This window comes from Dicentrarchus labrax, unplaced genomic scaffold, assembly GCF_905237075.1.
Source record: "Dicentrarchus labrax unplaced genomic scaffold, dlabrax2021, whole genome shotgun sequence".
NCBI classification, from domain to species: domain Eukaryota; kingdom Metazoa; phylum Chordata; class Actinopteri; family Moronidae; genus Dicentrarchus; species Dicentrarchus labrax.
In genome coordinates this window covers 42,553-68,188 of record NW_026136773.1, presented here as the reverse complement: position 1 = coordinate 68,188, position 25,636 = coordinate 42,553, and the positions used below count along the sequence as shown (strand labels likewise).

General features: G+C 42.7%; 1 protein-coding gene and 1 long non-coding RNA gene across 5 annotated transcripts in view; one reads left to right on the top strand and one right to left on the bottom strand.

Moving 5' to 3' along the window:
- myo5b (myosin VB) overlaps positions 1-25,636 on the top strand; it is a 42,052-nt gene that overhangs the window by 6,103 nt on the left and 10,313 nt on the right. For 2 of the 4 annotated variants that reach the window (XM_051393924.1, XM_051393925.1), the window contains exons 1-26: positions 48-425; positions 7,241-7,351; positions 7,675-7,846; positions 8,999-9,143; positions 9,924-10,080; positions 10,576-10,719; positions 10,929-11,010; positions 11,386-11,493; positions 11,685-11,794; positions 11,881-12,146; positions 13,056-13,137; positions 13,235-13,375; positions 13,835-13,957; positions 14,900-14,983; positions 17,321-17,455; positions 17,529-17,626; positions 19,786-19,872; positions 20,707-20,818; positions 21,093-21,304; positions 21,887-22,043; positions 22,211-22,450; positions 22,549-22,785; positions 23,082-23,175; positions 23,343-23,488; positions 24,215-24,334; positions 24,428-24,562. In XM_051393924.1, the coding sequence (XP_051249884.1) occupies positions 399-425; positions 7,241-7,351; positions 7,675-7,846; positions 8,999-9,143; positions 9,924-10,080; positions 10,576-10,719; positions 10,929-11,010; positions 11,386-11,493; positions 11,685-11,794; positions 11,881-12,146; positions 13,056-13,137; positions 13,235-13,375; positions 13,835-13,957; positions 14,900-14,983; positions 17,321-17,455; positions 17,529-17,626; positions 19,786-19,872; positions 20,707-20,818; positions 21,093-21,304; positions 21,887-22,043; positions 22,211-22,450; positions 22,549-22,785; positions 23,082-23,175; positions 23,343-23,488; positions 24,215-24,334; positions 24,428-24,562 (3,525 nt within the window). In that variant the 5' untranslated portion in view covers positions 48-398. Of the gene's footprint in view, positions 1-47; positions 426-7,240; positions 7,352-7,674; positions 7,847-8,998; positions 9,144-9,923; positions 10,081-10,575; positions 10,720-10,928; positions 11,011-11,385; positions 11,494-11,684; positions 11,795-11,880; positions 12,147-13,055; positions 13,138-13,234; positions 13,376-13,834; positions 13,958-14,899; positions 14,984-17,320; positions 17,456-17,528; positions 17,627-19,785; positions 19,873-20,706; positions 20,819-21,092; positions 21,305-21,886; positions 22,044-22,210; positions 22,451-22,548; positions 22,786-23,081; positions 23,176-23,342; positions 23,489-24,214; positions 24,335-24,427; positions 24,563-25,636 lie in introns of those variants that run through there. The other 2 variants (XM_051393923.1, XM_051393921.1) reach the window with 1 other exon arrangement.
- Positions 22,629-25,635, bottom strand: LOC127359793 (uncharacterized). Its single transcript, XR_007882851.1, has 3 exons — positions 24,838-25,635; positions 24,149-24,692; positions 22,629-23,525 (listed from the first exon to the last, which is right to left on the bottom strand). It is a non-coding gene; the product is annotated as an uncharacterized LOC127359793 (long non-coding RNA).

The window sequence follows — 25,636 nt, the reverse complement described above, 5'->3', positions numbered from 1 at the left end:
GAGTGAACAGTAGATGACACACAGGAAGTAGAGCCTCTTTAGTCTCTTCTTCTGTTTCTGGAACAATTCTGCTCCTTTTACCGCCGCGGACACAGCGGGAACACCGGCGGGGAAACACCGGCCGACCGGTCGCTGACAGCCGGACAAACACCGACAACACCGACCGAAACTCTACCGGGGACACCTGCTGCTCCACCGGGGACACCTGCCCGCTCTCTGCCCGCTCCACCGGGGACACCTGCCCGCTCTCTGCCCGCTCCACCGGGGACACCTGCCCGCTCTCTGCCCGCTCCACCGGGGGGACATGCGGACTAAAAGTTGCTGTTTTTATCAGGAAACTTCCGGATAAAAAGAGGATTTGAATGGACTGAACAGCGCGAGCGTCGTAGACAGGGGAGATGTCTGTGAACGAGCTGTACACAAAGGTGAGCTTTACCTGTGGAACACACCGACGTCATTCCTCACGCACAGAGCAGACTCCGGGTACGTTGAGACACAAACTCCATTCAGAACCCCGTTTAACAAACACTGGTTTTAAGGAACACTCAGATTTTCCTGCGCTGTTCGACATGAACCAAACTTTATGTTGTTTTAGTGAAACTTAGCGGTGAGTCACCTGTTAGCAGCCTGTTAGCTCTGTAACGCAGGCAGCGCGGAGCGACGGTGTTAACTGAGCAAAAGTTTGAATAATACCGACATTATTGCTGCGTTTTGGATTATATGTGAGCCAATTGTGGCAGAAGAGCGCGGACAGTCGTTGTGTTGAGTCGTTTTAAAGAGTTTTTCTCATAAGCGACAACTGGGGTTTAAATTTACATATTTTTGAATGGAGTTCAACACTGAGCGGACAGGTGCAGCCACAGACTCACCGTGTTTGTTGGCTTATTTGAGCTGTTTTTATAATGGAGTCTGGTGCATCAAGTGCTTTATGCTGTAGAGCAGCAGCTTTATTGATTGATCGAGTCATTGATCACTGATCAGGAGTGAGTGTGACTTTAGTTTCCGATTTAAAATCCATCTTTAATTTAAATGATAAAATCAGCTCATTGTTAAAGCTGCTTTCTACGCCTCGTTTTGACGTCAGAGTGATGTCATCAGACAGTTTGAAAGATGTGGCACATTCCAGGTGCATTATGGGACACGTAGGGTGCAGTGTTGATTATTGATTTTTGATCAGCAATTTCAGTCTTACAATCATGAAGTTGTTTTTAACGACTAAACCATCAGTCGGTGAAAGTTTGATTGATTGATTATTGATTATCAGCCGCTCCAGTCTGACGATGGAGGATGTTGTGATTCCGACTTGATATTGATCAGATATTGATCAGATATTGAGCAGATATTTTACTAATTTTGATAAGATATTGATGAGATGTATCAAACATGATTAATGATGTCTATTGATCAAATATTGAGAAAAAACTGAACACATTTTGATGAGATATTAATCAGTTATTGATTAGTTATTGATCAGTTATTGATGTAAAAGCGTGGCTCTCTGGATGCAGAGCTCTGATTTGGACAGCAGGTCTGTAATCCCTCTTTCTGGACTCTGTAGTCCACATCATTAAGCAGGGCCACTTAAACCCTGTCCCCGCTGTGAGACTCAGTAATCCGGAGCTGGATCCAGGAGGGCCGGGCTCGCTCTCCATCTGCTCTGTGTTCAGGTCTGAGACTGTGCTGACTCAGGGATTCTCCTCTGGTTGATTATTTCTGATCAGACAGGGACTCTGATCCAGGTCCAGGTCTGAGTCTGAGCCTGGGTTCCCTGTAATGTTTGTGAACAGGTTGTTGATCAGTTTCATTATTGATTAACCAGCTGACGTCAGATTCAGTTTCTGTCAAATAAAACAGAACCAGTGAGTACTGATCACTGATCATCAATCAGCACTGATCATTTATTGATTGTTTTTAAACATAGATTAATTTATTGCTGACGGAGGCTCCTCTTTGTTTTTCAGGATGTGGGGGGGCAGGTTTTGGATCTGGATGAGTGGGATTACCCCCCCCGCGCTGTGTGTGTGTGTGTGTGTGTCTGTGTGTGTGTGTGTGTGTGTGTCTGTGTGTGTGTGTGTGTGTGTGTGTGTTAGAGGATTAATGGTTTTCTGTGGATCTCTAATTAGTTCAGTTCAGGAAGTCTGATTCCTTTGTGAGGCTGAGGGAAGAATTAGTCAGTTAATTAACTGATCAATCAACAATATATGAATCTATAATCTATATAATCTATATATCTGTTGGAATCATTAACCAGTCATTGTAAGATGTTCTGTTTCCTCAGTGAAAACGTTGAACTTTCTATCGTTGTATTTCAATAATGATACATTTCATAACTGATCAATGATGAAATGAATTGTCAGTAACAGACCTGCAATTAATGTTCAATAACAATAACAACAACAATAATAACAACAACAATGTTGTAAACTAAGATATCAATAACCCTTATGCTAGTGTTGATCAGAAGAAGGTTTGGTAGCAGTTGGACGGATGGTTCAAGACGGGACGGCAAAAACACAACCTGATCAGTAATCAATACTCCCATTAATAAAGCATTAATCAACCTGATCAGCCTTCAGCAGTTAGCTAGTGTTTCTGTAGTGGAGACTAAACGTTAACAATGATCCATATCAGCAGTTTGAATCCAACTAAAAGCTCCCTGCACCAAACTCCCTTTAAGAAATATCACATTTTAACAATTCCTAACGTGTTCGTAACAACACGTAACTCTAGAAACACGAGCTAAAGGCCGTCATATGTCCACAGTCTGACTGTCAATACAGGATCAATATCATCCATAAAGATACAGTGTATACTGATCAATATCATCCATAAAGATACAGTGTATACAGATCAATACCATCCATAAAGATACAGTGTATACTGATCAATAATCCATAAAGATACAGTGAATACTGATCAATATCATCCATAAAGATACAGTGTATACTGATCAATAATCAATAAAGATACAGTGAATACTGATCAATAATCCATAAAGATACAGTGTATACTGATCAATAAATCCATACAGATACAGTGTATACTGATCAATAATCAATAAAGATACAGTACAGTTACAGGTACAGTTACAGGTGTTGTACCTTTACCTGTGTTGTAGCTTCCTGTCGGACACACCCAGCCCCCCCCCTCCCCTGCGGAGGGTGATGTCATTGTGCTGACTCTGTGGGGGCGGAGCCTCAGACTGCTGATCCTCCTGCAGTCTCTGACAGGCCGACTGCTTTCTGTTAATCTGACACTTCACCTGCACACAGGAACCTGTTCTACAACCTGCTCTCCTCCTCCTCCCCCTCCCCCTCCTCCTCCTCCCCCCTCCTGCACTCTCACTGCTGCAGGTGTCACTGTTCTTTAACTCCCCCCCGACAGCAGCTCTTTGTAGTGTTTGAATGAATTCAAGTGGAACCTTCAGGGCTGTTAGCTCCTCCCCCTGTCAGCCTCAGACTCACTGTCACAGTTTCTGTCTGCTACTTGTTTGTAGCTAAGCTAACAGCTGTGAAATCATTTTAGGTCACAACAATCAAAAAAAGCCCCAAAATCCTGGAGGGACGGATCAAAGACGCCTTTATTTTAAAAATATGCCTGCTGTCATTATATTACTGATTATATGTGACTGTTATTGTTTGTTTATTGTATGTGGGTGCCGTCCTCACTGTCTGTCTCATGCTGAGTTGTCCCACATACAGACGGTGTGCTGCGCAGCCATTGGTGGGTTTCTGACAGTGTCCCAGATAAACAGTCTGCTGAGCTCTGATTGGCTGAGAGGAACATGAATGAGTTCTTCACTTCCTCTCACGTTAACACTTTATAATGAGTCTGTCTGTCTGCCTGCCTGCCTGCCTGCCTGCCTGCCTGCCTGCCTGTCTGTCTGTCTGTCTGCCTGTCTGCCTGTCTGTCTGTCTGTCTGTCTGCCTGAACTGACTCGTTGTTTAAATGAATTAAAACTTAAAGGTGAAATTACAGTTTGGATTCAGAAATGAAACATTATTGAATCTGTGTATGAAATTATATCACAAAGTAAACACAGCTGCAGCTCGTATTGACAATATTACAATATTCTGTCTCATTATATTAGATTATATCAGTTGAACTGATGTTAGTCGCCCTAACAACAGATCAGTAATAATACAAATAAAATATTAATGTTAACAGAAACATCATATTTCACATACTGTTAATGACATTGAGCTCAGAACTCAGCAGCGCATATATACATCTATATATATATATAAATCTATATACACATCTATATAAATAATAAATCCATCAAATCTGAAAGAATTCATAAAAAACAAAAAAATCTGAAATACAATAAATAAATAAATCTGAAATACAATAAATAAATAAATCTGAAATACACACCAACAACAGACAAACTCTGCCTTCACCATCCTACTTTACTGTTTGAATGATCAGATCATTATTGATCCTCAGAGAGGAAACAGTATAAATACACACTGGAGTATTTACTGCAGAGTATAGAATAATAATAATCATATGAATAAACTTTATTTATACAAAACAAAGTTACAAAGTCCCAGAACCACATAAATGGTAAATGGACCTGTACTTGTATATTTTCCTTTCTAGTCTTCCGACCACTCAAAGCGCTTTTACACTACGTGCCACATTCACCCGTGTGCACGCGCACACACACACACACACACATATTGATACATATGTGTGTGTGTGTGTGTCTTTAATGGTTTAAGTACATCACAGTGTCGTCTTCAGCTGCTTCAATGCAAATCAACTTTACCGAAACCAGAAAGTCATTTGAATAAACACACACACACAGAGTGAAACATAGTGATGTCATCTGAGGGTTCCCACACATCGTGGACAGTTGAGGTATATTTCCAGTATTGTGTGCACAGTCTGATGTAGTGAAATCAGCCAGTAACGATAATGTTGTTTAATAATTCATGAAATATAATAATACGTTGTTTATCTGACGGGTATTTAAAGCAGCTGCATTATTAGAATATAATGTATATTTATCAGACACTGCTTTACATTAGATCTGCTGTCATTTAAGAGAAAAGTGCTGACTGAGGAAATGTATCCAACGCAGGTTGTGTGAGAGTTACTGTACACTGTGAAAGACTGGCAGCGGTGGTTGCCACAACGTTACCCTAATAAATACAGGAGAACTATTATTAACGGTTTTAATCCATATTCTACCCTAATAAATACAGGAGAACTATTATTAAAGGATAAGGTTTTAATTTAATTTTAAAGAAAAGACACGGTCCAGGTGTATTGTGGGAAATGTAGGATCCAGTGTTTCAAAAGTCAGAATAAAGTCAGAATCTAGAGAATAAAGTCAGAATAAAGAGAATAAAGTCAGAATAAAGAGAATGAAGCATTGTGGGAGAAGCAGTGGTTTTTAAGGTGGAACTGCTTTACTCCGTGGTGTTACTGGTTTTAATCAGCAGGTCTGTTGGTTGTGGAGAGGAGGAGACCTCTGTGGTACAGATGGTCCTGTTAGTGGCTTCTGTTTCAGACTGCTGACTCATGCCGTCTCTCCCTCAGGGCTCACTGAATCCTGACTCAGCAGATAATCTCGTCCTCAATATGTGAGACAGAAGAAGAATGTTGGAGAGAGTGTGAGACGCTCACCGATCAGAGCTGCAGTGCTGTAATTAGTCAGTACTAACTATCAGTGAGGAGGTGATGAAGCTTTGATGAGGAGGATGAAAGCAGCAGTGATCCTGCAGTGATAGTGAGGACAGACTGTGTGCTTTACAGCAGCATCAGAGCTCATACAGGGACAGGTTTTCCTTCACGGTACTAATTCATTTTCAGAAAGAAAGAAAGAAAGGACAAGAACATTAACAAACACAATCCAACTGCTCCTGGTGCCGTCTAATGGAAAAAGGGATAATTATTGAATAAATCCTAAATACTGTCAGTGATTCCTGCCAGCTGCACTGGAATCTGAGACAGACCTGGGAGGAAACTTTATCTGGTGGCACAGCCTCCAAATGCCGAGTTTAACAGGAACCTCCACCTGGATTCAGAGTTAGAGAAGAAAGGATTTGTTCTGTAAAGGTTCTGCAATGGTTGCAACTTTAAGCTGACAATACTCCCTGTAAACACTAACAGTTGTTGTTGTTTGTTCCACTAACAGTAGTAGTTGTTTGTTCCACTAACAGTAGTCGTTGTTTGTTCCACTAACAGTAGTAGTTGTTTGTTCCACTAACAGTAGTAGTTGTTTGTTCCACTAACAGTAGTTGTTGTTTGTTCCACTAACAGTAGTAGTTGTTTGTTCCACTAACAGTAGTTGTTGTTTGTTCCACTAACAGTAGTAGTTGTTTGTTCCACTAACAGTAGTCGTTGTTTGTTCCACTAACAGTAGTAGTTGTTTGTTCCACTAACAGTAGTAGTTGTTTGTTCCACTAACAGTAGTAGTTGTTTGTTCCACTAACAGTAGTTGTTGTTTGTTCCACTAACAGTAGTCGTTGTTTGTTCCACTAACAGTTGTTGTTGTTGTTTGTTCCACTAACAGTAGTTATTGTTTGTTCCACTATCAGTTGTTGTTGTTTGTTCCACTAACAGTAGTAGTTTCTGCCACTGACAGACTCAGGTTGTTATTGTCAGTGTCTGACAGCATTATGGAAAGGATCCCTACAGAGATAGACCTTTAGTTTAACCACAAACAGCCGTAATATCACTATCACTCTCCACCAGACTCCAGAGACACAAACACTCATTTTACCTTCAGATCATTGTAACTTCATTCAAAGTGGACAGAAACAGAATAAAACTCATTAAACCGTCTCTGTTAGTGTTTCCAACAATCACCGACTCTGGTTTGGTGGAAATAAATCCTTCATTCACCGACGTAGATGATAAAAACAGCAGTTTCAGTCGGAGCAGACCGGCTATGGAAACAAACCACAGAGAGGCTGCGATACAACACAAGCAGAGGGAGAGAGACACCATGTGACTGTATATAGAGAATATAATGTTTAATATCTCATATGTAGAAGCTTTAATGAAACTGTTCTGTTAAATAAATAACTATGTAAGAACGTTGTTGGAACCATCCTCTGTGCCCAGTTATTGATCTGCTTCAGACGATCAAACAGTTTGATTTAAAGTTAGAATTTCTCTTCAGTTTATCACACAAAGCACCAATTTAGAGAGAAGAGGTGCATTGTGGGTACTCATCTATACCTGTAGACTCATGCTGGATATCTGTGGTCCCTGTCTGTTCCAGTTCACTCGGGTCTGGATCCCAGACCCGGAGGATGTCTGGAAGGCTGCAGAGATCGTCAGGGACTACAAGGAAGGAGAACCGGTTCTCCACCTCAAACTGGAGGATGAGACGGTAGTTGTTGTTCTTTATGTTACTGACACACACTGTGACACACACTGTGACACACAGCTCAGCAGTTATTTCACCTCCTCTGTGACCAGAGTGAATAAATATGTACTTAAACACAATTATTAATATAATATATATATATATATATATATATATATTATATTAAACATCCTGTAATTCTGCCTCACAACAATCATCAGATTCACAGAACTACACACACCAACAGACCCCCTGTGGCATAAAGCCATTAATGCTATTGATAATATTGATTGCGTATTGATGATATTGATTGTGTATTGGTGCTGTATTGTGTCCCGCTGTCTCAGCCTCTGGAGTATCCTGTGGGTCCGAAGAGCAACCCCCTTCCTTTCCTCCGGAACCCCGACATCCTGGTTGGGGAGAACGACCTCACTGCCCTCAGTTACCTGCATGAACCTGCAGTCCTGCACAACCTCAGAGTCCGCTTCCTGGAGTCCAACCACATCTACACCTACTGCGGTCAGTATCTCTCTTCTTCTTTCATTAGTATTCAGTAAATCATTTCTAGTGTGTGGCTCCAGGTTGTCCGTTATCTCTCAGGAACGTCTGGAGGGAATTTTAACATCCACCTGGACTCGAGGATACACATTTGAACACACTTTAAGATATCTGAGTAGAATTTTCACTGTGACGTCAGAACGACCTGATCAAACACGTTTTTGGCGATAACTCATGAGTTGATGCTGTAATTATGAAAAGATGTCACTCAGGTGTTTAATGGGATACAGTGATGAAGTGACGTCTAAAAGGTCAAAGGTCGGCTTCACTGTGACATCTTGTTGTCCTGGAATAACATTTTTCTGGCCGTTGTGGCTCAGGAACAGAAGGCGAACTGGTGACACTTTTGACTCAAAGGTCAAAGGTCATTGTGACCTCACAATAGGTTTCTAGCTATAATTTAAGAATGAATTTGACACAGTGAGTAATGGATAAGTACACAGTGCGGCTTTACTTTCAACTTCCATTGAAACAAAACATGCACTTTATAGCCTTTTATTAAATCCCTTCATTTCCCACATATGGCGCTAATCCCAGCTGATCACATTGGTATTGATTATTATTGATTGTCTGCAGTCTGGCCTGTTTTACACCCTGATCAGGATAAAAGTGTAACTTTTTATGACTCTGGTGAAGCTCATCTCAGTGTTAATAAAAGATCCTTCATCATATATTAATATGATCAAATAATAATAATGTAGTGTATTATTGATATAATATATATGTATGATGTGATATATGATATGATATGATAAGATATGATATATGTATGATATGACGTATGATATGACGTATGATATGATATGATATGATATGATATGGTATGGTATGGTATGGTATGATATGGTATGATATGATATGATATGGTATGGTATGATATGATATGATATGCGTATGATATGATATGATATGATATGATATGATATGGTATGGTATGGTATGATATGATATGATATGACGTATGATATGATATGGTATGATATGATATGATATGGTATGGTATGATATGATATGATATGGTATGGTATGGTATGATATGATATGATATGATGTATGATATGATATGATATTTGTGTGATGTGATGTATGATTTGATGTGTGACGTGTGTGCAGGGATCGTGCTGGTGGCCATCAACCCGTACGAGCAGCTGCAGATCTACGGAGAGGAGGTCATCAACGCCTACAGCGGTCAAAACATGGGGGACATGGACCCCCATATATTTGCTGTGGCTGAAGAGGCGTACAAGCAGATGGCCAGGTCAGACCTGAACCTGTCTAATGATCATTGTATTGATGATCAGATCATTAATTTTTGATCCTCACATGCAGCAGCACAGAGACGATGTGTGTTTCCTGAGATATCTGTGGAGCTGGTGGTGTAGGAGGATGATTACAGGGTTCATCTGATGGTTTCATCAACTGTAATTACAGCCTGAACATCACGACTCCTTCACCTGCAGCACACTGCTTAATTCAGAATGTTAGATACATTACAGAGGAAATACTCCCACTATAAAGACTTCTAATAATCTGTAGCATCTCCTCATTAAACAGGGTATAAACTCTAGAGCTATGTTCTATATGGAGCTGATTCAATCAATAATCAATAACCAGGCTGTCATACATTGACTGTTTACCATCCACTGTTTAGATCTTGGTGCTTTTTAACTCTAGATTTGAACCGGATGAAGGATTTTAGTCATCGGACGTCTGGATCTTAAGTTATCAGAGAAACAAGCTGAGCTAACGTTAGCAGCAGCGTTAGCAGCTAACATTAGCAGCAGCCCCTCCCAGTGGCAGAAACTACACACTGTGTGTTTAATATTTTGAGAATAAATGATATATGTATATATTTTTGACAGAATGTTGTAACGTTTTGAGGATACTTTAAGTACTGATACCAACAATAAAGTACTTTATTTTCTTCCAGAACTCATATTATATAATATTATACAGTTGTTCCTCCTATTTTCTCCTCAGTGGCTGTGAATAGAGGATGTAGGCTTATTAATAATAATAATGATAATGTGTCCTGTAGAGACGAGAGGAATCAGTCCATCATAGTGAGCGGAGAGTCCGGAGCAGGAAAGACGGTTTCTGCAAAGTACGCCATGCGTTTCTTTGCCACAGTGGGCGGCTCAGCCAACGACACCAATGTGGAGGAGAAAGTGCTCGCCTCCAGTCCCATCATGGAGGTGAGTGACTGACACACTACTGATGTTCAGTTTCATCTTTATCTTTCCCTCTGAGACTATTAAATTCTTCCTCAACAACTCATCATGCAAATTAATATTTTTATTGTTATGACTCAATTCAATTTTTGTTTAGTTTTAGCATAGCTCTGTCCCAACCACCACTGAATAACTGATGTTATATTTGCTTTGTTTCATCTGTGCAAACACTGAAACAGTATGAAAAGTTACAGACCATGTCCTCTCTGGGAGCAATTACTTCCTGGAGTCTCAGCTGGTTGGTCAGGCACCTACAAGAACCACAAAAACAATAACTCAGTATACTGTTTCATAACACATTAGAATGTACAGCTAATGTTGATACTAATGCTCTTATTTCGGATACAGTGACCAGAGTGTGCTCGTTCCTTCAAACATGAACATTTACGTACTGAAGGTGTTCTGCTGTTAAATTCTGATATCACATTATGCTGATGACACTGTGCTCTCCGTCCTCAGGCTATTGGAAACGCCAAAACCACTCGGAACGACAACAGCAGTCGCTTTGGAAAGTACATTCAGATCGGATTCAGCCGGCGTTATCACATTATCGGCGCCAACATGAGAACGTACCTGCTGGAGAAGTCCCGGGTTGTTTTTCAGGTCAGTTTGATTCGTTGTTTAGTGACTGTGTACAGTGTACAGTGTACAGTGTACAGGACAGTGTAAAGTAGTATACTGTACAGTGTGTACAGTATACAGTGTACAGGACAGTACATAGTGACAGGTTACTGCAGTATTTCCACTCTGTGTATAATCATATAATATAATATAATATAATATAATAATATGTTGTTGTTGTCTGTTGACAGGCGGAGGATGAGAGGAATTATCACATATTCTACCAGCTGTGTGCCTCTGCCAGTCTACCAGAGTTCAAAGAGCTCAGCCTCAGTGAGTAAAGAGTTCGGTCTAGACCAGCTCTATTTGAAAAGTGTCCTGAGATAACGTCTGTTATGAATTGGCGCTATACAAATAAAATTGAATTGAATTGAATTGAGTCTACCTGTTTGTTTCCATGGAACCAGACTTACTACTACATTACTACTGCACTGCTCAGGTGTTCTCAGGTACGACTGTAACGGTGAGTTCAGAGAGAGCGTGAGCTCTGTGAGGACTGTGAGGACTCCTCTGAGTTCAGTACAGGAGAAATATTTCAAACCCTGCTGGTATTCACACAGTTTTATGAATAATGAATAAAACATCATCCGCCTAGTTTTTACCTGCTGACCTCAGAGTGTTTGATTGGTTCCTGTTTGTGTCTGTCAGCCAGCGCAGAAGATTTCACCTTCACATCTTTGGGAGAGAACATCTTCATCGAGGGAGTGAACGATGCTGAAGACTTTAAAAAGACCAGAGAAGCCTTCACACTGCTGGGTGAGCACCCATCCTACATATTAACGTACTATATAAATATCATATTAATGTATAGATTTCATCATATTTGTGTCATGTTTCATCACTTCATCACAAATGTGACTTTTGTCCAACATTTGTCCAACATGTGTTTGCCGTGTGTCTACTGTGTGCTGAATGTGTTGGACATTGAACATGTGACTGTGTTTCAGGGATAAAGGACAGCAGTCAGAGCAGTATTTTTAAGGTCATTGCCTCCATTCTTCATCTGGGAAACATCGAGATCTGCCCGGAGCGAGACGGCGAGTCGTGTCACATCTCAGTACGTCACCGTGGTTACAGTCGATGGTCAGCAGGTCAGGGCGAGCGTCCTCTAACGGCTGAATCTGTCTGTTTGTATGTGTTCAGAGGGATGACGTCCACCTCAAACACTTCTGCCAGCTGATGGGTGTTGAGATGCAGCAGATGGAGCACTGGCTCTGTCACAGGAAGCTGGTCACTGCGTCCGAGACCTACGTCAAGAACATGTCCAGCAAGCAGGCAACCAACGCCCGCAACGCGCTCGCCAAACACATCTACGCACGCATGTTCGACTGGATCGTGGAGCACATCAACAAGGCCCTACAGACCTCGACCAAACAGCACTCCTTCATCGGAGTGCTGGACATCTACGGGTATATAGCCTTCATCATCCTTATCCTCTCAACTCTGACGCCCTCCAGGCCTCAGTGCAGCATTCAGCTGTCCCTGCTACACTTGTCAGATCTTTATTGTCCCACAGGGAGACAATCAAAGACAATAAAAATGACAATAAAGCTTTGAGATAAGGCTGTGAGCTGAGACCTTTGACCTCCAGATTATATTTAACTCTTACATAAAGCAGCACAAAACACCTTAAAGTCCAGGTGAGACAGAAATCAGAGACCTGTTTGCTTCCTCATATTTACGTATTTCCTGGTAGGGAGAGACCTGTCGCAGTAGCTAATAGCGCTGTGTGCTACGTCCCCCCAGTCCAGCAGCTGTAGTGGATCCATTAGCTGACTCTGTTGGACTGGGAGCTCCCAGTGAACAGCAGGTCCAGACCGGGACTGAATGCACCATCTGATGAGAACGGAGGACAGTTTGACTGCAGGGAATAAAGGACTTAGGTGGTTTTATTGCCAGTTTTGCTAGCTTTGTAGCATTTATAGCTTAGCTTTCAGATGGAAACTCGGTCACCTCGGTATCTGATTGACGCGTGAATGTCATGATATTATTGGTTGAAATCAGTTTGTTCGTGTTTACGTAAGCATGCGACACAGCAAGACAAAGTGATGGATTTTAATATAAAAATACAAAGAAATTTAGTTTTTGTAAATATTGTGTTAAACAGGAAAACAATATAACTGAGGATGTGATCTTAAAGGGTTAAAATGCCATTTTGAATGATGGCTGCTGCACAGAATCCCTTTAGAGGATACATGAAGCCCTTTACAGCAGTTATATTCAGCAATTTCCATGGAGACAATTTGTTTGCATGCGCCCTTGTTGTGACGCCCGGTGTTAGCGTCAGCATAGTCACTTGTTTGTTTGTCTGTCTGCAGGTTCGAGACGTTTGAGGTGAACAGCTTTGAGCAGTTCTGCATCAACTACGCCAACGAGAAGCTTCAGCAGCAGTTCAACTCTGTGCGCCTCCTCTCCTTTAAAATCTTACATGGCTGGGTCCGAACCTGAACCTGAACCTGAACAGTCTAACCCCTCTGTATGTGCTCTGTCTTGTCAGCACGTGTTCAAGCTGGAGCAGGAGGAGTACATGAAGGAGCAGATCCCCTGGACCCTCATAGACTTCTATGACAACCAGCCATGCATAGACCTGATCGAGGCTCGACTCGGCATCCTGGACCTGCTGGATGAAGAGTGTAAAGTGAGAACTGAGCTCCTGTTCTTGCCCATAAACTGCCGTCTGATTAGAAACAGAGTGAATGTGGTTGGCTGTTAGAATATAATAATGGAACTGAATATGGAGTGTGTTATTGAGATCAGTGTTCTTCATCTAGCTAATAAATCTAGCATGCTAACAGGTTGAACTAAGATGGTGAAAATGTACCCTTTCTAAGCCCCGCCCCTTTTTGATTTGTGCTGCAATAACAGTTGAGCAAGATTCGGTCAGAACCTCATTCAACTTCCTCCTTTCCTGTACTTAGATATGCTATATGCTACGCTAATCTGTGTTGAAAAGACAACCATGTTTGTCAATGTGAGCAGATTGTGTCTGTAGATTGAAGAGAATCAGAAAAGAGTCTCAGTGATGGCGGAAATAAAGCTCTTCCACCGCTCTTCCTCTTCCTCTTCCTCTTCCTGTTGTTCTATGATCTGCTTCCAGGTGCCGAAGGGAACAGATCAGAACTGGGCCCAGAAGCTCTATAAGCAGAACTCCAGCAGTGCTCACTTCCAGAAACCTCGTATGTCCAACACCTCCTTCATCATCATACACTTCGCTGACAAGGTGAGCACAGAACTCTCTGCTGTTACCTTATCAACACCAACAACAAAAACAACAACAGCAACATCACCACCAACACCAACACCAACACCATCACCATCACCATCACCAACACCAACATCAACACACCACCAACAGCACCAACATCACCACCAACATCACCACCAACATCACCACCAACATCACCACCAACATCAACACCAACATCAACACCAACATCAACACCATCACCAACACCAACACACCACAAACACCAGCAACACCAACACCAACACCATCACCAACAGCAACATCAACACCAACACCAACACAGCACCAACATCACCACCAACATCACCACCAACATCACCACCAACATCACCACCAACATCACCACTCAACATCAACACCAACATCAACACCATCACCAACACCATCACCAACCCCAACACACCACAAACACCAGCAACACCAACACCAACACCATCACCAACAGCAACATCAACACCAACATCAACACAGCACCAACATCACCACCAACATCAACACCAACATCACCACCAACATCACCACCAACATCAACATCAACATCAACACCAACATCAACACCATCACCAACACCAACACCAACACCAACACCATCACCAACAGCAACACCATCACCATCACCAACAGCAACATCAACACCAACACAGCACCAACATCACCACCAACATCACCACCAACATCAACACCAACATCAACACCAGCAACATCAACACCAACACCATCACCAACAAAAAGAAACCACCCAAAAACAAAACAACACAACAACACCAACAAATCAACAAAACAACACAAAACCAACACCACCACCAACAGCACCAACAACATCACCACCAACACCAACACTAACACCACCAACACCAACACCAACATCACCAACACATTACAACATTTAATTTATGTTGACTGTTGGGTCGACAGGTGGAGTATCAGTGTGAAGGCTTTCTGGAGAAGAACAGAGACACTGTCTACGAGGAGCAGATAAACATCCTCAAAGCCAGTCAGGTAAGAACCAGAACCACAGAATCACAGAGCCAAAAAAACAGAACAACAGAACCAGAACCACAGACCACAGAATAACGGAGTCATAGAACCAGAACAACAGAACAACAAAACCAGAACCACAGAACCACAGAGCCATCTATCCAGAACCAGAGCCATAGAACCATAGAACCAGAACCACAGAACTACCTTTATATGATGATTTTATTGTTTATGTGTATAAAGTATGTAGCATAAAGAAATGTCTCACACCTCAACATCTGTAGCTGATCTGACCCTGAATGGGTCCATAAAGCCATGAAAGTCAACAGAGACAGAACAGAGTCAACAATAAGAAGAAGAAACTTATTAAGTATTTGGACCTTGGGCAAATGTTACACATGAATGAATGAATGAATGAATGAATGAATGAGTTTGACGTTCGGCAGCAGAGACACTCACTTTCACTCTCTGTGACATTAATACCTTCCTTCCTCATCTGTGAGGTGAAAACATCAATAACAGGGTGTCCAGTTATAAAATCCCACAATGCACCACAGTGCGTGCTGCCGACAGCTGAGTTCAGTGTGGAGCTGAACTGAAATACAGGAACTGGCCGCAATAAACAGACCATAGTACAGTTTGAGCGGGGAAGTGAGATCACAAGTGGTAAGGTCTACAGGTCTGAACAGGCCCTCGGGGTCCACACCTACAGACAGTGCTAACTTCCCTCTTTGTGTTACTTCCTCTGCTGAAGTTCTGCAGAACAGGAACCTGTGACCTCGTTCTTTAATCTCCCTGTTAGGGTTGCTGGTTTCACTGGGATCAGAGGAGCTCTGGCAGACCTCCTTTATCCTAAAGTACAGTTCTACCTTTCCACAGGAAGTTCTGGGCCGAGGAAGTTAACTCTGTTTTTATAGAAATGTCTGACGTAAAGTCGTCCCAAACAGTCTAGGTACAGTAGAGGGTGTGTTGAGACATTTCAGTTCAGTTCACAGCTCAATGAACACGTTTCAGGGTGGAGGACCTCTGTAATGTGACCTTCTTATTCTGCAGTTTAACAGTGGAACAGGTCAGGCGTGCTGTCTCTGGACCATAAATGGTTAATGGGGAAGAACTGGGTCAAAGCTTTTGTTTGTGTTCACTCATCTTTCAGATCCTTTCTCGTCACACATCGCGTCGCTTCAGTGAAGCTGGTCAGAGGTCAGAGGTCACAATGTGGTGACGGCCAGTTTGTACTAAGCAGCTGTGAGACAACCTTATCAGACTTTAGCAGTTAGCTAGTGTTTCTGTAGTAGAGACAAAACGTTAACAATGATCCATATTAGCAGTTTGAATCCAACTGAAAGCTCCCTGCACCAAACTCCCTTTAAGAAATATCACATTTTAACAATTCCTACCGTGTTCGTAACAACACATAACTCTAGAAACACGAGCTAAAGGCCGTCATATGTCCACAGTCTGACTGTCAATACAGGATCAATATCATCCATAAAGATACAGTGTATTCTGATCAATATCATCCATAAATACAGTGTATTCTGATCAATATCATCCATACAGATACAGTGTATACTGATCAATATCATCCATAAAGATACAGTGTATACTCCAATCCAATCCAACTTTATTTGTTAAGCACTTTAAAACAACCAAAGTTGACCAAAGTGCTGTACAGAAGAATAAATAAGACATCATAAATAAGAGACATAACAGCTCACATGAGGCGCAAAATTACATATAAAGTACAACAATAAATGAAAGGCAATATACATGAGTAAAAATAATAGCCACGCAATAAAAAGCAATCAAAATAAGAATTTAAATCAAGTAAATAAAGTTGACATCTTACTAGGTGTCAAAGGGCACAGAGAAGAGATGGGTTTTAAGAAGGGATTTAAAAACAGACAGAGAAGAGGCCTGTTTAACGAGCAAAGGCAGATCATTCCATAATTTAGGAGCCGACACAGCAAAGGCACGGTCCCCACTGAGCTTCCGCTTAGATTTAGGCACACTCAGGAGCAGCTGATCAGCTGACCTGAGAGTGTGGGCGAGTATATAAGGTTGTAGAAGCTCAGAGAGGTAGGGCGGGGTAAGACCATTCAGGGATTTAAAAGCAAATAAAAGAATTTTAAAATGGATCCTAAATTGAATAGGCAGCCAGTGGAGTGAGGTATACTGATCAATATAATCTATAAAGATACAGTGTATACTGATCAATATAATCTATAAAGATACAGTGTCTCGTTAAGGGCACGAGGCTGTGCAGTTGGGGTTTTAATATGGAGCCAGCCTCCAGTGGCCATTAGAGGAACTGCAGTGCTGTCTGAGGTATCAACGTGGCTGCCTGTTCCCCCTCAGTTCCAGCTGGTCGCAGACCTGTTTCATGAGAAGGAAGACGTCACCTCCTCGAAGTCGTCCAAAATCAACGTGCGAGCGGCGAAGTCGACGCCCAAAGCTCCCAACAAAGACCACAGGAAGACGGTGGGACACCAGGTGAGCTCCACTCTGCTGCCCGCGGTGGCGTCGCTGTCCTTGTTCTCGATGTTCATGTGATTCTCTGTTTCAGTTCCGTGCCTCTCTTCATCTTCTCATGGAGACTCTGAATGCTACTACTCCTCATTACGTCCGCTGCATCAAACCCAACGATGACAAGGAGGCCTTCTCGTGAGTCGCTGCACCACAGACAACATTCATGTTTCACTTTTTTTTTTTTATACTTTTTTTTTTTTCTTTTATGTGAACATAGAAAGGGTGAGGTCTGGAATTTTTACATATACAAAGTAAAAGTAAGCCAAAAGAAAAAGTACAAGTACAGGTCATTGAAAGGTCTAGTTAGAAAAAAAAAAAATACTGTACACATATACATTATAGATCTACATGGTTGTAACAGTCACAGTAACAGCATGATCTGCTGAAACTGATCCACACTCGACTGGGTCTCCCATATTTGAAGCCACACATCCTCTGAGATTACTATATTGGTTTTCCCAGCACTCCTTATATAGTTAGTTGAATGTTTATTCATTAAGCAAAAACCCTTTTATAATTTGCCTATGATGCCTTTCGTGTTTTTTCAATAAGCATCAATGAGTATCTGGGTTATTCTTGAGGGCTCAGTAGGATCAGAGGGCCTTATTCTTTAAAAAAAAGTGTAGAATCTGTAGGTACTGGTAGAAGTCCTCTCTGCCCAGCTCATACACCTGGCATAAGTCCTCAAAACTATTAAGTCTTCCATTTGTTAATATTCGGCAGAAGGCAGTAATACCTCGCTTAGCCCATTGTCTGTACCTGTGGTCCTGTGACGCTGGAAGGAACTGTGGATCATATGCCGGCCAGCTCAATAATCTTATCTCTCTGTGTAGCTGAAATCTCTTCACCACCTCCAACCATACCCTCATAGAGAAAGCAACAAACTGATTTTAAAGCTGGAGAGCCTTGTTAACTCTGCTGGGGCAACCCAGTACTGATTGTATAGGTATGTCCATTAAAGACAGCTCAATGTCTTTCCATCTAACCTCATATGCCGGATTACACCAGCACACAAGAGGCCTCAGCTGAGCAGACAGGTAGTAATCTTTAAGACATGGTAGGGCCATGCCCCCCCACCCCGGCAGCTGGAATGTTGAGTATCTCTCTCTGGGTTTTTTGTTATTCCAGATGAATCTTGACAGGTGTTTATCACATTCCCTAAACTGTTTAAGAGGCACCTCCATTCATGTTTCACTTTCATTGAAGCCCCAGTGTGCAACATTACTAATATAATATTCATAGGTATTTCATTAGTCTATAATCACCTGAAAATACGCACAATGTTCATGGGTTTGAGTGTACAACCTGCTCTACCTCCTCGCCACTCGCCTTTAGAGAGGAAGGTCATTATCGCAAATACGAGAAGTGACTTTAATCTGTGATATCTGCCAGCTCCTCCTAACATCTGACACAATAAAACCATTCACTCATAATAATGTTTAAACTCATAATGACCTTCTCCTTTTTTTACTGGGATTGGTACACTGGCATTTATGGCAGGAAACAAAGTTTTTCTTTGTTTTCTATCAGTTTTATCCACTAAAAGGTTATAACATTTGTGTAAATGTGGCCTAAAAGTTAGAGATGCGAGCTTGTGAGTGGAAGGTTGACGGTTCCCCCTCCTCTGAGGTGCCCTTGAGCAAGGCTCTTAACCCCAAGCACTGCTCAGTGGCAGCAGATCAGACTGTGGTTCTGGGCAGCTTCCAGGTGTGAATGTGTAACAGTGTGACTGTGATCAGAAGCTTCCTCTCAGTGAACCTTCTCTGAATAAATAAGAAAAAAAACTATTAAATAGGCTTTAAACATAATAATGATCCTGGTTTTTCAAATGAATTAAAAACCATCAATAATATGCATTTAGTATGACGTCATTATATGGACAGACTTTCTCTCAGCATCGAAACTGACTGACTGACTGACTTCCAGCTGACTGTGTCACTGTATGTATGGATGTGACTGAGGACAGGAAACAGTGTATATGTAAATATGTGAAGGATGAATCAGTCACACATTATTCACATTATTCATTGTTTCCTTTCGACAAACAACCCTGGTTGAGCTTTCTGTTGCTCCTCCTCCTCCTCCTCCTGTTGTTGCTGCTGTTAAATTGAATTTCAGGCCTCAGTCACATGTTGTGTGACAGTCTGGCTCCCAGTCAGTTGGCTGGAAACTGACTCAGCAGCTGCTTTCTGAGCGCGATGCCGAAGAAACAGATGAGGTAGGAGGAAGAGTTTGGTGTCGGAGCTGAACTGTGTGAAACAAAGGTGATGTGAAACTGTTTCCTGTCGCTGCAGGTTCGACTCAAGGCGAGCGGTGCAGCAGCTCCGAGCCTGTGGGGTCCTGGAGACTATCCGGATCAGTGCAGCCGGATACCCGTCCAGGTGAGTCCCCCTCTTCGTCCTCTTCTGTCCTCAGATCGGTCTCATAAGAACCTCACAGGTGTAAGCAGTCAGCTCCTGTCGGCTCTGAGGGTTAAAAATTTATTTCCAGAGTCACTGCCTCCATCCAAATCTAATAATGTGAGTCTGTGAGACAGCAGAGCAACAAAAGTCTGTTCGTTATGTACCTGAGTGTAAAGAGGCTCTGAAACGGTCACTATCTGTTTCCACTGTGACCCCCTCAACAGTGCTGTACACAGTATTAATGTATGCAGATGATATGACGTTTAACTCTACAAAACTGCTGTTTAACAAACTCTGAGTCAGACGAGAGTTCACACTGACAGTTAACCTTCCAGAACAATACTGAACACACCGTCTGCACTTACACTCAACCATTTTAGTGAAAAAGGAGTTAGTGAAAAAAACCTAGTTGCAAAGAAACATACCTGCAACCATAAAGGCCTACTTCTGTACATCTGATCATTAATGATCAGTTAATGACATACAGACATCAATAATAGACTAATTGTACACATGATCCTGATAAAGATACAGAAAAACAGAAGTGTCAAGAATAGCATGTTGTCAGTATATTGGTGTTGGTAATGTCAGAGACCCCCTAAATTTCACAATTCATGTTTTTAGTGGAGCTCATGTGTTATTGAGAGGAGCCCAGCTCCCCCTGACTCCCTGTAGTTCACATTATTGTCATATTAAGTATAACATTAAACTGAAGACTAATTTTCACTGGGTGAACAATAAAGTTTTCATATTCATAAAGAAATGACAATAAAAGCTGTCAGAGACAAACGTGTGTCTTGGTGTTGTTTCCAGGTGGACGTACCCAGACTTCTTCAGCAGGTATCGAGTGTTGCTGAAGAAGTCTGACATGATGTTGGCAGACAAGAAGTTGGTGTGTAAAAACCTGCTGGAGACTCTGATCAAGGTAAGAAAACCTTATTAACACGTCGTTTTCTTGAAATGAAGTTGTTTTATTCATTGTTGTATTTATATTTATGACCTTTTATATCCTGCAACTTGCTCTGAACAACACACCCATTCACAGTTCTTTTAGTTGTTCATTCAGCTGTTTAGCAGCAGCAGTTGGTGCACCATGGTTCCCACGAGTCCTTGAAATGCTATTGTTTGACTGAAAGCATGAAGAAGGAATTTCATTCAGTGTGACCCCGTGTCTCACCAGCTGTCCTCTTGTGTCTCAGGAGCCGGACATGTTCCAGTTCGGTAAGACGAAGATCTTCTTCCGGGCGGGTCAGGTAGCGTACCTGGAGAAGCTGCGGGCGGATAAGTTTCGCTCGGCCTGTATCAAGATCCAGAAGACGGTTCGAGGTTGGTTGCAGAGAGTTCGATACCGAAAGATCCGCAAGTCTGCGATCACCCTGCAGAGATACGGGCGAGGGTACCTGGCCCGCAGGTGAGTTCCTCATGGCGCTGATATAACAGTTATACACTGCACGTAACCCCACACAGAACCCACTGAGACTGAGACTGTTTCAGAACTTACACAGGAAGTGAGAAGCTGAAGTTAATCTTTTATTTTCAACCTGGACCTTATTTTCCCATGTTTTTGTGTCAAATGGAGTCAACAAGTGTTGTAATTGGTCCAGTATTCAGTGAGAGTGCCCCAAAATTAGCTAATACAGTGGGGCAACTGTGCTCTGGTTTCTACCACTCATTTTATCTTCAGATCATCGTAACTTCATTCAAAGTGGACAGAAACAGAATAAAACTCACTGAAACCGTCTCTGTTAGTGTTTCACCAACTCTGGTTTGGTGGAATCCTCAATTGAGAGTGAGATAAAACACCATCTGCCTCCATGTTTTACTTTAAGCTCCTATAATTAATACTTTATATGAACATGTAGTGATGTAATAGGAGCCTTTTAGCCTGATTCACCACTAACTGACTATCTCTGTAAATAAGAATTTAACTGACTGACTTTTTAAGTCCTGATTGAAGACAAACCAAAGTGCAACTTTTTTATTTTGTCTTCAGATACGCCGACTTCCTGCGTCAGACTCGAGCCGCCGTCATCTGTCAGAAACAGTACCGTATGGTGAGAGATCGACGGGCCTATCTGAGAGTGAGACAGGCTGTTGTCACCATCCAGGCCTTCACCAGAGGGATGTTCACCCGTAGGATTTACCAGGAGGTACACAACCCCCCAAACCTGCTCTTCTTGACCCTTATTGTGCTCTCTCACTCTTCCTCGCTGTCTCTGTGTTGCTGTAACGAGTAAATTGGAAGCGCAGTGTTTCCAATTTATGGTGGAATGTTTTTGAAGGCCTCCTCGGTTCACTGACCCTGTCTCCTCTGCAGTTCCTCCTGCACCACAAGGCCATGATCATCCAGAAGAGTGTCCGCAGCTGGCTGCAGAGGAAGAAGTTCAGACGAGCACGCGACGCCGCCATCACCATCCAGTGCGCGTACAGACGCACGCTCGCCAAACGACAGCTGAAGCAACTGAAGATCGAAGCTCGCTCTGCCGAACGCCTGAAGAAGCTCAACACAGGGATGGAGAACAAGATCGTCCAGCTGCAGAGGAAGATGGACGACCAGGTACTCACTGTGGGAACTACATGTAAAAATACTGCTAACACCGCTAGTCCAAGTGCTGTCCTGTATTGAACAGCTGTACATTGTCTGTGTGTTTTCAGTCCAAAGAGTACAAGAGTCAGAATGAGCAGCTGCTGCTGGTGAACACCACCCTGGGCTCGGAGGTGAACAAGCTGCAGAAGCAGCTGGAGCAGGTCCGCAGTCAGCAGAGTGACGGGGGTCAGCTGACGTCGCTGCAGGAGGAGCTGGAGAGGCTGAGGGAGGAGCTGCAGGAGGCGGCGTCCCAGAGAAAGAGGCTGGAGGAGGAGCACAGCACGGAGAAAATGGGGCTCCAACAGGTGAGAGCACAGCCGGACAGTCACTGTCAACAGCAACAACAACAACAACAACAAACTGCACCGTAACAGTCATTAGATCAGTAATCAGCCGGTGAGGACATTTAAAGTTGAAATGTTTTGCTTTAACTAATCATAATGAGGTATTTGTTGATTCCACAGTTTAATGGCTGCAGAATAACTCTAATTTAAACATTGCAGAAAACTTATTGTAAGTAATCAAACAGCCTCTCTCGCTGCTGTCTGGATGTTACCTGTAACTCTGAGGTGGATGCTACTGATGGTGTTTTGTTCCTCAGAGGGTAGAGGAGCTGGAGAGAGAGAACTCCCTGCTGAAAAGTGAGAAAGAGGAGATGAACCAAAGGATTCTTCAGCACTCAAAGAGCTTTGAAGGTAAGACCTGAACCAGAACACGTGAACGGTATTAACTCTTCCGTTCAAAGCTTGTCTTTATATTTAAATTTAAAATACCTCTATCATATGGAATTAAGACATGCTTTGCTTTCTAAATGACTTAATGTTTGTGTGTGTGTGTGTGTGTGTGTGTGTGTGTGTTTCAGAGGACGGCAGCAGTGTGTCTCAGAAGGAGGCGTCTCTGCAGAAGGAGCTGGATCAGGAGAGGCAGCGTTACCAGAATCTTCTTAAAGAGTTTTCCAGACTGGAGCAGAGATACGACAACCTGAAGGAGGAGGTGTCCCTGAGTAAGGTGAGCTCCTCTTCACTGCCACACAGCCCAACATCATCTATTGTTCAGAGGAAATGTTACATATTCAGAATTAAAAGTGTAAAACATGGGAGATCTTTCTATATTAGTGTGTTTGCAGCCAACAGAGCCCTAATGTTAGAAATGTACAGTATGGGCCCCCAGCCTTTAGAAAATGCCCACTGGGAGAATATGGCCACTTCCTGTTGAAAATGTCAGAAATGGATTCCGAATCCTCAATAAGCCCCCAAAACCACTTCTATATTGCTGAAATATTGTCTGTATAGGTGGTTATTAATGCTAATTATGCTAATTGACCAACATATGCAAGTTAGCATCTGTCAGTGTGTAAATTTAAAAAAAGTATATTTTTTGGGCTTTTATTGCCTTTATTATAGTGACAGCTGAAGACAGACAGGAAAGGGGGGCAGAGAGAGGGGATGACACGCAGCAAAGGGCTGCAGGTCGGATTCGAACCCTGGGCCGCTGCAAGGACTCAGCCTCGGTACATGGGTCGCCAGCTCTACCCACTGAGCTATCTGGGCGCCCCATACTGAACATGTCTAACAGAAAACTTTGTACTCAGCAGTTATGGTTCAGGTAGCTGGTCGACTAATAGAGGGTCAGTGTTTAATAATGTGAAGTATTGCTATAGATATTTACGGTAAATAATTATTTCCATGAAAGAACACAACATGAAGTAACTCTTCTACTCCCATCATCCTCCAGTTCCAACCCGGCCACAGGAGGAACCCGTCCAATCAGAGCAGCCTGGAATCGGACTCCAACTACCCATCCATCTCCACCTCAGAGGTCGGAGACACCGAGGACTCCATTCAGCTGGTGGAGGTGAGTCCGTGAGGAGGGAAGAGCGGAACGAAGGCAGGGTCCTCCGCTGAAGCCTGATGCTAAGCTAACTGTTTGATTTGTTGTCCCCTGCAGGAGATGGGAGTGGAGAAGGCTGCGATGGACATCAGTCTGTTCATGAAGCTGCAGAAGAGAGTGAGAGAGCTGGAGCAGGAGAGGAAGAGACTGCAGGCCAACGTGGACAAGATGGAGGAGCTCGCCAAGCGCAAGGTGACAGTCGCCAACTGATATTCATACTGATGTGATACTTCAGTCCAGCTGTCTTTATTATCTCTGCAGAAAGTCACTCAGATAACGAGGATCCACGTTGCATGGCTCAGTTCAGACCAAAGATTTGTCTCTTGAAAATGGAAGAAATTGACAGGAAGAAAACCAAACACTGTAAACTGCTGTAAAAAACAGTTTGTAAGTTCTTCTGTGGATGGGGAAGGAGCAGACAGTGTATACTATATTATACTATATTTATAATATGTCCATTACTTTACCTTGCTGTCAGACAGCCCGTTCTGATGCCGTTATATCCATCTGCGCACTCTCCGCCAGACTGCATTTATAAAAACAGTGATTTTACCTCAGAGAACGTTGGAGTTTCTGGTCCACTGCTTGTTGCAGCTCCTGAACAGAGTTTAACGTTGTTTTTCTGCAACTATCAGACTGATGAAAAGTGCGGACTGAGACTCTTCACACGGTTCAACCAGGGGCGTCACGAAAAGTGTGGGTGTTAAAACACCCACACTTTTCCCGGTGAGAGGGTTAAACACCCACACTTTTTCTGCAGTTTTTCCACAGTTTTGCGCAAACGCCTTACTACAGTCGCTCCGTTTCTCTGGCCGCTCTGTGTCTGCGCTCGCTGCGGCTGCCCCCTCTCCCCCTCCCTCTCCTGTTGTTGCCTCAAACATGACACCAGCTTTGAGTGTGACCGGCTGATGATTGGCTGTTCTGCCTTAACTCCCGCCTCTCTTGGTGTGTTAGATTTATCGTTCAGCTCGTGCTGAGGAGGCGGGAACTAGTTAGGTTCATAGTTCACACCGTCACAGGCAAATATCCACCCAACTGTTGGTCCTTTTTTGAGAGATCGCGTGATTTGATTTGTAATACACGCAGTGGCGGGAGGGGGGAGCTCTGAGCCTCATTGTTAGTGAAACCACGGGAGAAGAAGTTATGGTTATTTACATCTCCCTTTTCCAGGTACTTTGAATGAGTGTTTATGCTTTCAAGGTTTTTAAACCTAACCCTAACCCTAACCCCGCAAATATTGTGAATATTTGGTCTGAACTGGACTTG